This window comes from Corvus brachyrhynchos, unplaced genomic scaffold (assembly GCF_000691975.1).
Source record: "Corvus brachyrhynchos isolate BGI_N302 unplaced genomic scaffold, ASM69197v1 scaffold115, whole genome shotgun sequence".
In the NCBI taxonomy this organism is placed as follows: domain Eukaryota; kingdom Metazoa; phylum Chordata; class Aves; order Passeriformes; family Corvidae; genus Corvus; species Corvus brachyrhynchos.
In genome coordinates, this window is record NW_008239553.1 from 22,081,699 (window position 1) to 22,094,419 (window position 12,721).

Sequence of the window (12,721 nt, forward strand, 5' to 3'; positions counted from 1 at the left end):
CCTTTGGGCCAGTTAGTGATGGTTTCCAAAATCCCCCGGCAATTGGGGTTTCCTATTCAAGCCCACTCAGGACTGCTAACACGGAAAGAACAGAGCCCTCTGAGAGACCAGGAAAGGTATTCAGCTGTCTAATTTCTTCTGTCTCCACAGCAGTTATCCCGAAAGCCCAATGATGCTCTTTTGGGTCCTTGAAATACCCTCTCCTGAGGTAATCTATGCCAAGGAGGCATGGGGCCTCTGGGCCAGTCACAAGGATGTGTGTTTGCCATTTGTTCCCAGTCAGGCTCACTTCAGCTTCTGGTACAGTCAGCTGTTGGGATGCCTGTCACCCAGAGATAGGATTAGATTCTGCTCCTACATATCTTGGTGGCATCAGAGTACATTGTATGCTGGTGTCAACAAAAGCCTTATACTCTTGTAGGTCTGGTGTGCCAGGTCATGGGATCCACCCAGTCCAGTAGATCCAATTGTCCCTTTCCTCCACGTGGCAGGGCCCCTCTAGTTCTGATCAAAGTACTTGTTGCTCACTTCTTGTAAATACAAACTTGAGGTCCCTTCAAGAGAATCAGAAGTAACATCAGCCTGTCTATTCTATCTGAGGACTTGCCCACCAGAACTGGAGTGGCATTTATCCTTGAAGAATTTCCTATGGTGGTTGTTCTTCCTCTCAACTCACATATCTGTGCTGCTAGGGCAGAAGTGGGTTTTTCATCCTACTTCCTCTTGTCCTCTCCATGGTCATGCAGATAAAACCACAGGTAGCCTTGTGCTGTGTACCCTGTCTCTCAAGCAGCAGAAGTGCTTGCTCCCTGTAGCAGACTCTGGTCCATACTGGTGGGGCATGGAATGTTTCCTCTCTAGCTTACTCAAGTCTTGAATGTGGCCACAGTCTTGGACAGTCTTTCCACAGCCATGACACAAGTCAGTAGGGAGGAAAAGAGATGATCTTCAGGTTGGAGAGTCAGGTAGTCACCTGAAGCACTGTTTGTTCTTGTTTTATTGACATCAATGCCAGTGAGTTGGCGTACGATGATGGCGCACTCTGTACAAACTTCTACCACTTGGATTGTGTACACTGGACCTCATCAGGATCTACAGGGAACTGCTCATTATTTGAATCCCTGTAGATCACCTCCAGCTCAGCTAATTCTCTCAGGTACTGGATACCTTTCTCCGTGGCATTCCACCTGCTTGGACATGCTACTAGATCATCCTTGAGAGAATACCTTTCCCTCACACTTGACAGGAGTTGCCTCCAGAGGCTGAGTTTCTGTCCTTTTCCCAATCCCCTTGCCAATGCCCACAACGCAGGGCAGGGATCCCAGCTGCTTGGTTTCACTACTATCTAGTTTCGTATCATGGGCCCTGATATCCCAGCATTGGAGCATCTAGGTCACATGGGGCTCACATGACTGGTAGCTGAAATCTTTTGCATATCTCGCAGCTCAGCCAGAGATAGGGATCAGGTGGTTATCTCTGGCCCTCCCTCTTCCTCCTGTTCTTCGGGCCCTGCTGCCTCTTCATCCCTCATTAAACGAACTGATTCGATCTTGAATTTCTTCTGTATAGGGGCTACTGCTACTGGAATGGGTTGTTCCCCTGGTTCAGCTGCCACAGTGCCTGTAGGTCTGCTTTCCTGCTCCTCCCCTGGAAGGTGCTGTCTAGTATTGAACTGTGTCCAGTAACGAGTAGCCAGGCCCAGCACACTGCAATAAATCGTTCCTGTCTGGAGTTGCCACAGCATTCTCCTTGCAAATATTCTGTCACTTTAAACAGGGTCCTCTGTTTGTTCAGGGTTGAACTGCCAAACTATTGGAGCATAGAATTTTCCCCGAAACTGCCCCATTCTCTCCCACATTCTATGCCACTCATGAGTATCCACCCTCAGGGCAGATCTCTGAATGACCTCCCTAGAAATCTCTGTCCTGACTCTAAACATGGTGTAGACTGCACTGAGGAGATACGGCAGACTTAGCAACCAGAACATGCTTTCCTTAACATCCAGCCATCCAGCAGGAATTCTTAATTCTCAAAAGCTGTTTTAACAGGTCTGAAGGAGAAAAAGGAGGTGAAAAGCTGGGGAAAGTCATCCCCCCTGTTCTTCCCACAGACTGGGTTTGATTGTTAATGGACTCCCAGAGCTAGTGCCTGAGTAAGGATAGGAGAGCAATGCTGAATACACATCCCAAATTACCCTCATTGCCCTTTATCTTACCATGTCATGAACTGATACCCCATAGCACAGCAACAAAGCAATCCTGATTCCTCTCCGTGCTCTGAAAAAGATCATCATGAGGACCACATATGGGAACATATGCACAGTTATATATACACAGCCATTTGAACAGCCCCAGCAACATGGTGACCACTGGCTCTGGACCTAATACAACAAATCAAATTTGTTTCCAGCCCGCTCTGGGCAGATCTGTTGTATCTCAACCCTTCATGCCTCACACTGGGCACCAATTATGGCTGTCTTGGTTTAGGAATGGTATTCTCCAGTCAATTCTCCCATTAAAACCATGTGCCACTCCCTCTCCCCCCTCCAATTTGAGGCAGGAAAAGCAAAGATCATGGGTCGAGATAAGAGCAATTTACTGAGAACAGCAATGAGATAAGAAACTGAACAGTAACAGCAACAATACTGATGATAGAGGGTATAAGAAAAGAAATGATTCGCACAAAGACCACACCCCCAATCCCCAACCACCCCTTCCCCCGTAATAGGCAATACCAGACAGCTCCCTCTGACACATTTTCTGGGCCCTTCTTCCCTGGAAGAGCATCCCTTTCCCCTGCCCCTGGCAGTGATGTGAGTTGTTGTAGAGTAACCACTGTGTCCTGGACATGCCCCTTCCTGTCTACTGCAAAAATTAACCCTGTCCTGGCTGGAACCAGGACACATGGCTTGCTCAATGACCTCAATAAAGTTACTTCATTACTCTGTGCCTTAGTCACAATGGCTTTAAAATGACGATCACAGTACTTATGCATCTCCTAAAAAAATTGTGAGAGTTTCCATAAAAATGTTCTTTCCAAGGCTTATTTCAATGAACATCCATCCTGTGTGTCTTAAAGTGAGAGGAGATACCCTATCTCAGAGATAAATCCAGGACCTTTATATGTAAGAGTTACTTAAAGTAAATCGATAGTCCCCATTCTTCTGAGCTGACCCATGATGCTCTCTGCAGAGCCCATGGTCATGTATCGTTGGGGCACTGAATGTACAATGCATCTAGGTGGTGATTTCCTCTTTGTTACTGCCAATGGTTTGGCAGGTAATACGTGGTATTTGGCTGGGCAGAGCACAGAGAAATAAAAGGAATTAGTTTTGTATTACAAAACTGCTCTGAGCTCAGTCTTTCCTTGTTATCAGGTTCCTGTGACTGCCATTCTTCCATGCTACAGAAGTGATTTAGTGAGATCTTAGAATCCTACTGAATAATCATCTTGAAATTTGCTCAGTTTTCTTTAAACGTTAGAAAAAGTGCATCATGAAGGGACAACCATTTGCTCTTAGTTGCAGATTACTTGTTCTCAGTATACTACACTGCACCGAAGGAACCTAAATAATTGCTAACATAAGTAAATCTGTAGCAAGTCCAAAGACAATAAAACTTCACTTTTTCATGTTGTTTGTTTTGGAGAAAGCATATATTACAGACCTTGCATTTTTGCACTGACTTTTTGTAATTGTTTTCCAGAAACAGGGATTACTTTCTTTTTGAAAATTATGTACAGTACCTTTTCTTAGGATTAACTCTGAAAAATTATTTGTAGATCATGGGAAAGATAAAACAGTGAGGAAATGGGTCAAAAGTAATGAACACCTTTTGACATATGCATGTAAATCATGTTGTATATTGCATCTGTGTTAGCTCAAATATGAATGAAAAAGGAAAATACAGGCATTCTGATAATGCATAAGACCTAAACCAACTCTTGATCCTAATGCCAGACAATAGGATCAGATTTCTTCCACCAGACTCATTTTCTTTCTTTGCATATTTATGCCTGTAAAAGCCTATAATTTTTGTTCCCACTCATTTTCAGGATTTATGCCTTTTAATCATTCAGTAAAGGGTAAACTGTTGAGCAGTCTGAGTCTTGCACAGTCATTCTGTTTGGGAGAAGTTCTAGTAGTTAAATAGCTGAGTGAATGAATGTTTGTCTTTTGACAAAATGGTTGACTCATCATTTTCAGCTCAAAAAGGAAAATTCGGCCATAGTACTAATTTCATTTGCATATCTTGAGAAGTCAGTGGCCATCAGGTTAAGTTTTTAGTATTATTAATGTAGGAAAAAATTTTGATAATTTGAAAGTCAATAATAAAGAACAGCAATTAGTCTAGTGAAAATGAAGGTCAAGTTCTAAAGTAATGCTTTTACATGCATAGTTACTGCAGCAAGTGTGGTAGATGTGTGATTTGTAGTGCGGCAAGATCAAGGTTTTTTTCAGCCATAGGAACTGTGTCCTATTATTCCAGGGGGAACAGGTTAGTTTGGTATAGGGCCAAGGTGGCTCTTTGCGTAGATAGTTTTGTTGGATAATGAATATTCCCTCTTGTTTGAAATTCCAAATTTTTGGTATTGTACAAACACAGAAAACCCCCACAGACATTGAAGCTGTGTTGTTGTTTAGACTGGGAAGAAAAAATACATGGTTGCAGCCCAGACAGCCAACAGCATCCTGGGCTGCATTGGAAGAAATGTGGCAAGCAGGTTGAGGACAGTTATTGTACCTTTCCACTCTGCCCTTGTGAGACCCCATGTGAGGTACTGCATCCAGTCTGGGGGCCCCAGCACAAGAAAAGTGTGGGCCTGTTGCAGCAAATCCAGACCAGGCCAGGAAGATGATCAGAAGGCTGGTGGACCACTCCTGTGAGGACAGGCTGAGAGAGCTGGAGTTTTTCAGCCTTGAGAAGAGAGGGCTCTGGGAAGACCTCAATGCAACCTTCCTGTACTTGAAGGGGGCTTATAAAGAAAAGAGGGAGAGCAACCTTTTGCACAGGCAGATAGTGATAGGACAAGGGGGAACAGTGCCAAGCTAAAAGAGGAGAGATTTAGGTTAGATATTAGGAAGAAATTCTTTACCCACAGAGTGGTGAGGCACTGAAACAGGTTGTGTAGAGAACTTAGGAATGGCCTGTCCTAGGAAGTATTCAACCAGGCTGGATGGGGCCCTGGGCAGTATGATATCACGGGTGGCCTCCCTGGCCATGGCAGGGAAGTTGTAACTAGGTGAGCTTTAGGGTCTCTTCCAACTCAAAACATTCTGTGATTCTATGATTAACAGGAGGAATTCTGGAGGCTTTTAGTGATTGATGTTGCACTTCCTCAAATACAGCACAATGTTTTGTTTTACATTTTTTCAAATGTTTTTAATCTGACAGTGTCACAGTGTCATAGCTACTGAATTTGCAGTCAGCTTTGCTCCTGCTCCTGGGGTGTATATGGCTCATTCTCTTCCTTTCTGCTTTTGCTCTTTTTCCTATTATGCCTCTTACTGCCATCCCTCTAGGGGTTCACTCATGCAGCTTTTGCAGACAGATGAGAACATACTATGTGCCACAGACCAGCTTAAAACAAATACTGGTGAGCTATAGGTAACAAGCTATAAGTACTATTACACTTGAAGCTGATTTGGCACCCTTGGGGCTTCTAGTGTCCCCATACTCATCTGCAACCAGATCTGTAGCCAATCCTGTATTTTGAGGTGCTATGTGCATGTTCCATTGGGTTTTGTTTGTTTTGCCTTACTCTTATTCTGTGGAGATTGCCTGCAAACCTCTGAGCTGATCAGTGCATTTTAGTAGGGTGCTGAAAGACTATAGACAGGGGGAAGGGGGTGTCCACCCAACTTCTGCTGGATGATGGGACTGCTGAATATCTGAGTGGTATAATAAAGGAAGCTATTGCCTCTTTAGTCCTCCAGTTGAATCTGCACCTTCTGTGCATTTCTCACCGTTGGTACAGGATTCTCTAATGCTGTGCTTTCCCTGACTCTTGCTATCTATCTTCCACTTCTTAGAAGAAGCTATGAGGAATAGTAGGTGCCTGCACAGTTTGATGTGTTCACTGTTTTTACTTGACTTTTTAACCACTCCCAGCTTAACAACATTGAATTCTGTTCTGCCTTTACTGTTTCAAGCCATGACAGCATTATCTTCCCTTTACGTCCCTCACAATCAATTCCCAGATTTAATTCTAGTGTCTTTATATTCCTTCTTCTTAACATTTGCTTTTCTTTCCCGCAATGTGAACAAGCTATTCATTCAAGATAAATACATACAGAAGATCAGCTGTTCAGCTTCTCCCTATAGTGAAATATTAATCTGGGCTACTGGACTTGTTCTATTTTATATGGAAAAAATGTTGTTTAGTATACTCAAGAACCAGAGTCTGAGGTGGTGATACTACTTAATGAAATCTACATAATTTTTTTCAAAGCCTGCAAGGCTGTTTTACCCTTTCTCTGATGTTCCCTGTGCAGCCTGATTATTGCAAATGCTACTTACTCCCCAGTGTGTGTCTGCAGCATTGGTAATTAGTGCACAATACGGTTTGCAGGAGGCATGAGGAAAAGCACTGAAGTGCATTGATTAAAATTGCCACTTCGTTTAGCAACAAGACAAGCTACCATGTACCAAGGCCTAAATTATTTCAAGTGGGGGTCATGGGCTATATGAAGAATAAAGTGGTTTTAAAAATAAAATTAATCATATGTCCATTGATCTGGCAGTGTTCAAAATGTCTTCCCCAAAGCATTCTACTGACAAATTTCCCATGTTGGTCAAAAAAAACCATTACAGCTTTATTAAATGAGTAAAAATCTCTCACCTTAATGCACTTAGGGCATAGTGCTTTCAGTTTTGAGTGGAAGAGGCTGCCATTATCTTCTCTCTTACAAAGCCAGTGGAGAAAAAACAGATCCTCTGTGTTTCACCTAATGTTTCCAAGAACGCCACTTACAGCCTTCCTGTGGTGCTACTTAGTCCTACCCATGTGCTTAAGGGAATTGAATCTGGATGAAAAGGTGTGCTGCAAATGTATGTTGTCTAAAGAAGCAGAATTAGCTTTAATAAATGCCAGCACAGTTCTAGTACTAGTCTAAATTCTCTTTTTTCTTTAGCTGCAGTAATTTACAGTTCAAAACACATATCCTGACATGGCCTCAGGGTTTAGCAGAAGTGTAGCTGCTAATGCAGTTATTTACCTCATCATGCAGTCATGTTCACTTCTAGTTTTAAAAATAAACATCTGCCTGACCCTTGCTTCTTGTTGGGAGCTCATATTCAGAATGTTATAGAAAGCCTGCCGATGTTCATCTGACCCTCTTACTCCCTGCTGCTCTTCTTAGGCATTGGTGATACTGTTGGGGTGACCTGGAAAGTCTTGCATGTGACTGTACGGCTCTGGGTGTGATGATCGAGGGCATGGGAACCCAAGGGGTGTTTGCCTTGATCCTCCTTCTAAGAGGGAGGGGCATGGAGGAGGATTGAGTGAAGTAGATGAGGCCTTCTTCAGAGAACAGGAAGAACTCTCATGTTCAAAGGTGCTGGTTCTCATGGGGGACTACAATGATGTTAACGATCTGCAGGAAGGACAGCAGCAGGGCACAAGGGATCTAGGAAGTTGCTGGAGTCTACTGATGACAACTTCATGGTACAAATGATTGAGGTGCCAGCAAGGTGATCTCCAGTGATCTCCAGTGGTCTCTGCCAACTGCAGTGACTCTTCTGTGGTCTCTTCTTAAAGCCCTGGAGTGAAAGGAGCAAATTAACAAAACAGGATCTGTGAAAAGAAGAAAAGCATACTCTCACGCTAAGGGAATAGAAGCAGCCTAAAATGTCATCTAAACTTTTTAGCACTCTGGAGTGAGATTTTTCTTCTCCAAATTTGATAGGGCCAAAGTAGAATACTGTTGTGCTAAACAAGGAACAAAAGTTCCTGGCAATACCATCACTGGTTATTTCAACAAATATACATTGTGCTTGAATTCTTTCACAGAATGTGACACACTTTCTATATAGACAGACAACTATATAGACAGTTTCTTATTATTTTTGAGGATGTTGTAAGATGGATCAAAGAATATATGCCCTATATTTTATCCAAAATATTTGGAAATACTGAGGCACTTCACATATATATGGCTTATATATTAAGTGGATGCCCTAGAGAGGAAGAGGAGGAAAAGTTGTTACGGCAAGTGAAGCACTGCACTTCCCCTGCAGCGTGTGACAGCATAATTTGCAAGTACATTTATACAGACACTGCATCTGATATAGGAGAAGTGAACAGGACACTTCATAGGAAGTTCTTTGTAATATAAATCAAATGGGAAACATAACTCACTATGAAATGCTTTTCAAGTATGGAAATTCAGACTAGGTTAGTTTTCAGATAGTACTAACTGGAGAGGATTCCAAATTTTGCCCTAATGTGTTGTCACTCCCAAACTGAGTCAGGTTCTTAGAGTATACTTGGTTATTTTTTTAAATATATGTTTCTTTAGAGATCCTTGCTTCTTACTGTAAGGAGGAGTAAGAGATCAAATCCAGTTTTTAGATGTAGCAGCACTTCAGAGGAAATCTCTGCTCAAAAATCTGCAGGATTTCAAGCCAGTGGAAACAGTGTGCATTTGTTCAAAGAATCCAGGTGGCTGTGGCCTTGTGTTCAATTTCTGCACTAGCTGTGAAATGATGTGAAGAACATACTTCAATCAAGTATTTGTCAATACTTATTGACAAATATTTTATGGTAATGGTCCCCACATGCTCAAAAACAATGATTCTGATACTCTGTTGACTGTTGTTTCTCTAGTACAAAGATCAGTGATTATAGTTTGCAGGAATAGTTAGAGTGGATTCAAATAAGTTTGTGCTGAAGTGGATGCAGAGAATACAGGCGAGCAGTGGGTACCAATAACTTTTTCCTGGAGGTGGTAGCACGTAGCTTCGTATCGGAAGTTGTTAAACTGACTTCAGCCAATTCCTACGTCATCTCTTGGAGCCCTTGGGCTGCTTCCTGTGGCATTGGCTGTGTCTTTCCTCATTTAAGGCAAGAAGAATCTATTGCAACACACTTTAGAGACAGTTTTCAGTATTTTTTGGGAAACTGTGCTTGTATGTTTACATGCAGGATAACACCTAGATACTGATTTATTTGTATTTTTGGTCTATTTCTACTTGATGTCAACTATATAGACAGTTTCTTATTATTTTTGAGGATGTTGTAAGATGGATCAAAGAATATATGCCCTATATTTTAACCAAAATATTTGGAAATACTAACTTTATTAAATAAGCAAAGGCTCCAGTGTTTGTTCTCTACTAATCTAAATGAAAGAATGAAGAATATATGCACCTTTTTTCCATTTCCAGTGTTTTTAGGCTGCTTCCTTCTCATTTTTTAATATAATTCTATAATTAAAACTTACTTGTTCTTACTTTATGAAAGAGCATTTGTGGTATGTGGATCTTTCTTTCATTTAAATGCCTTGATATCAGAAATATGTCCTAAAAATATCTAGTAGCCAAGCTTAAGAGAACTATCTACCACACTCAACATTTTAATCAGATAATTTTTCCCTTTGGCACAATTTCTGCTTTCCATTCTTCAAGTTCTTTAGTTGTATGAGCCTGTACCTCACACTCTCCAGGAATAAATAATGGTGCTTTAAATTTGTTGTTGCTAATTACAGCTTGATGATACTCCTTTTGTAGCCAAAATGGACTTGAAAGAGACCTCATTATAAGAGTCTAGTTATAACCTGAAAATTTCCCTCTGTAGAGCAGAAATTCATCCTACCTCACTATAGTACAGATGAATTTTGTAAGAAGTAAATAATTTTCTACAGTCAGCATTATTTTAATCAGTCATTTAAGGGGGAAGGGGAATTAGGAAATGATGATGAATTTTTCATGTTTCCCTGAGAAAAATCCAGTAAATGGTTTGTAATTCTTATATCCATGCTGTAGGTAACACAGGTCTCACTCCTTAGTGAAGGGATGAAGAAATTGTGAATCTGAAACTAAATTGCTTGTTCCTGTCTACTACAATATTAAATGCTTATAACAAGCCATTTTCAAATGAGAAATCTCAAGTTTGTGCTTCATTTGCCAAATGAGAAAATGTGTTTGCTTCTCTTCCCGATTAGAAATACACATCTTGGATCACAAAAAAGAAGACTTTGGTGTTGAACTTCAGTTTTATAAGAATTCGCAAAAACCCACAGAAGTTTTTATCCAGGCAGAAACTGAAGCACTGAAACTTTCAGACTTGCAAGTAACCAGTCAAAGAGGAGCCCTAAGTGACTTTAATTCTGGTTCTGAAGAATCAAGGTAAATCCAAGAAATATCCCTATATATAGTTTTTCTAGATTCAAATTATTGACAGTATACATATGGATTTTTGAATAAATATAAGGAAGTTTGCTTCGCACATGAGAATTAGTAAGTCAGCTTTGTACTTAGACTCACCATATCTGCCGTTCTTCCCTTGTGGAATGCAGCATTTCACCTATGTATTCTCTAGCACTCATAGAAAATGTGATCATTGCAATGGTTTATATCACACCTTGTGAGTATTTCAATGATTGTGAACTCTACAGAGAATTTTGAAAGTGCATGCTGAACAGAGTTAAAAGAGATCTTGAAAGTCTAGTAGTATCTGTGGCTTTGCACAACAAGCACCTGAAATGTGATGAGTGAGTAGGAAGCAGGAATAAAGCAGGGTGAAGTCCAGATGAAGTTGGAAGAGTGAAGATGAGGAGCTGTAATACCTTGTAGCAGTCTGTGACAGGAATCTGAAGACAGGCTAATATGGTTGAAAAGTTTAATACAGACTCTCAAGATTTTATTGTGTCATTAATTTTGGTAATTTCTTGTCATTAATGTTTGTACTCTGCAATGGCCCTCTAGAGCAGCCTTAAGAAATACATACTCTGATTCTATATATGACACAGTGTACAAAGGTATAACTAGCTGACTAGTTATACCTTTGACTTGTCAAGTAGTTAGGGAACATGCTACCAGTTTTGAGTGACTTAGGCATTCTGAAGATGAAGTTTTAACTGAGAGTGTCAGAGTTGTTTTTGCAAATGGGATCAAGGCTGCAAAGCCCTATTATATACTTTTGAAAAATACTCTAATTCCTCACCTGTCTCGCAGATTCTACACCTGGTTTTGTTATCTTTATTATGATCTAACAGTGACTTTTTGGGCCAAACGCAATCCTTAACACTTCATCATTTTCCTTGTTGCCTTTCTGCATTAGTGACTGAGATAATGCCATTAAGGGCAATGCATCCTGCCCTAAAAGCCAAGTATAATCCAGAGTGCATAGGTACAGCCCAGTACACAGTCAGCCAAAAATTGTTCCTCTTACCTTTCACCAGTGCCACTCCCACTGACAATCAGATTGGTCTTGAACACTGAGATTAACCTCCCACAGCAGTCAGCATGTTGAACCATCTCATCTACAAGTATATTACCTGTAGGATCCTAAAGCTATATGCTGAAACCTGTCTTTGCCCAAGTAGATTGTAATTAGAACATATGATAAAATTTCTTGATGTAGAAAAACCCAGGAAATGTTGAGTAGGTGGTGATTTGCATTGTAGGTAATGGTCTTGCTGTACTGTCAATGTGATTTGTCATTTTTAATTTTAAGGAGAAAGGAAGAAAACATTTGAGGGGTTGAAAGATGATGATAGAGTGGCTTGGGTTGGAAGGGACCTTAAAGATCATCTAGTTCCAGCCCCTCTTCCAGGATCAGAGACACATCTTCTGCTAGACCAGGCCCATCCAACACTTGAACACTTCCAGGAGTGGAGCATCCACAACTCTCAACAACTTGTTCCAGTGTCTGACTACTCTCTGAGTAAAGAATTTCTTCCTAATATCTAATCTAAACTTACCCTCTTTCAGTTTAAGATGATGATGAGTTATATTCAAACTTGTTAATGGGAGCATCTCTTGAAGATGGAAAACGCACAAGAAACGTTTGAGTTTTGTCATATCTGGGCAAGAGTACCTAGATGCATCTATCACTTGCAGCCTGAAGCAATATTAAATGAAATGTGCTAGACACAGCAAAGCTTAAATAGGAACTGGAGGATCTTGGAAGGGAAGACAAGCAGTTTAAGCTCTCTTTCTCCCATATGTAGTGTAATAACACTTAGTAGTGCTTTCTTGATTTTAATCTCCATGCTGTGTTTAATGGGCTTTAGGTTGCACAGTTTGGCTGCAGAATACAGATCTTAACTTCCTTCTTAAAGAAACACAGAGGAAATAAATCCAATGGAAACAGGTGAAAAAGAGGTGGCTGAGTACAGACAACTGTCTACCTAAGAGAATGACTCTTTGGAGCAATAGCTTTCTTTTTCTTTCTAGAATGTGAATTACACATAAAGAAATGTCTACAGTGAAAACAGGAGTTCAGAACATACAGCTTTTCTGTGGTTACTCCTTATGACATAATGGCTATGAAGACTCTAACCAGAAAATGCTTAAGGAAAGCAAATGTTAAAAATATTTGCTAGTTCCCCTTCTAATCCATTTATTTACTGATTTTGCTGCCATGTTACAAGTGAGATCTGAGTGATCTGTGAGTATCAATGGATATCCAAGGAGTTTTATGAAAGTCTTACTTTGAGACAGAATTTTTCTGGCCATTGAATCTTGTCTTATTTTTCCTTGTCTATGGCTCATAAGTT

General features: G+C 40.7%; 1 protein-coding gene across 2 annotated transcripts in view; it reads left to right on the forward strand.

Annotated features, from left to right (window-relative positions):
• Positions 1–12,721, forward strand: part of MIPOL1 (mirror-image polydactyly 1) — a 163,533-nt gene that overhangs the window by 14,806 nt on the left and 136,006 nt on the right. For both annotated transcript variants that reach the window (XM_017742236.1, XM_008639590.2), the window contains one exon: positions 10,163–10,346. In XM_017742236.1, coding sequence (XP_017597725.1) covers positions 10,163–10,346 — 184 coding nt within the window. The remainder of the gene's footprint in view (positions 1–10,162; positions 10,347–12,721) is intronic.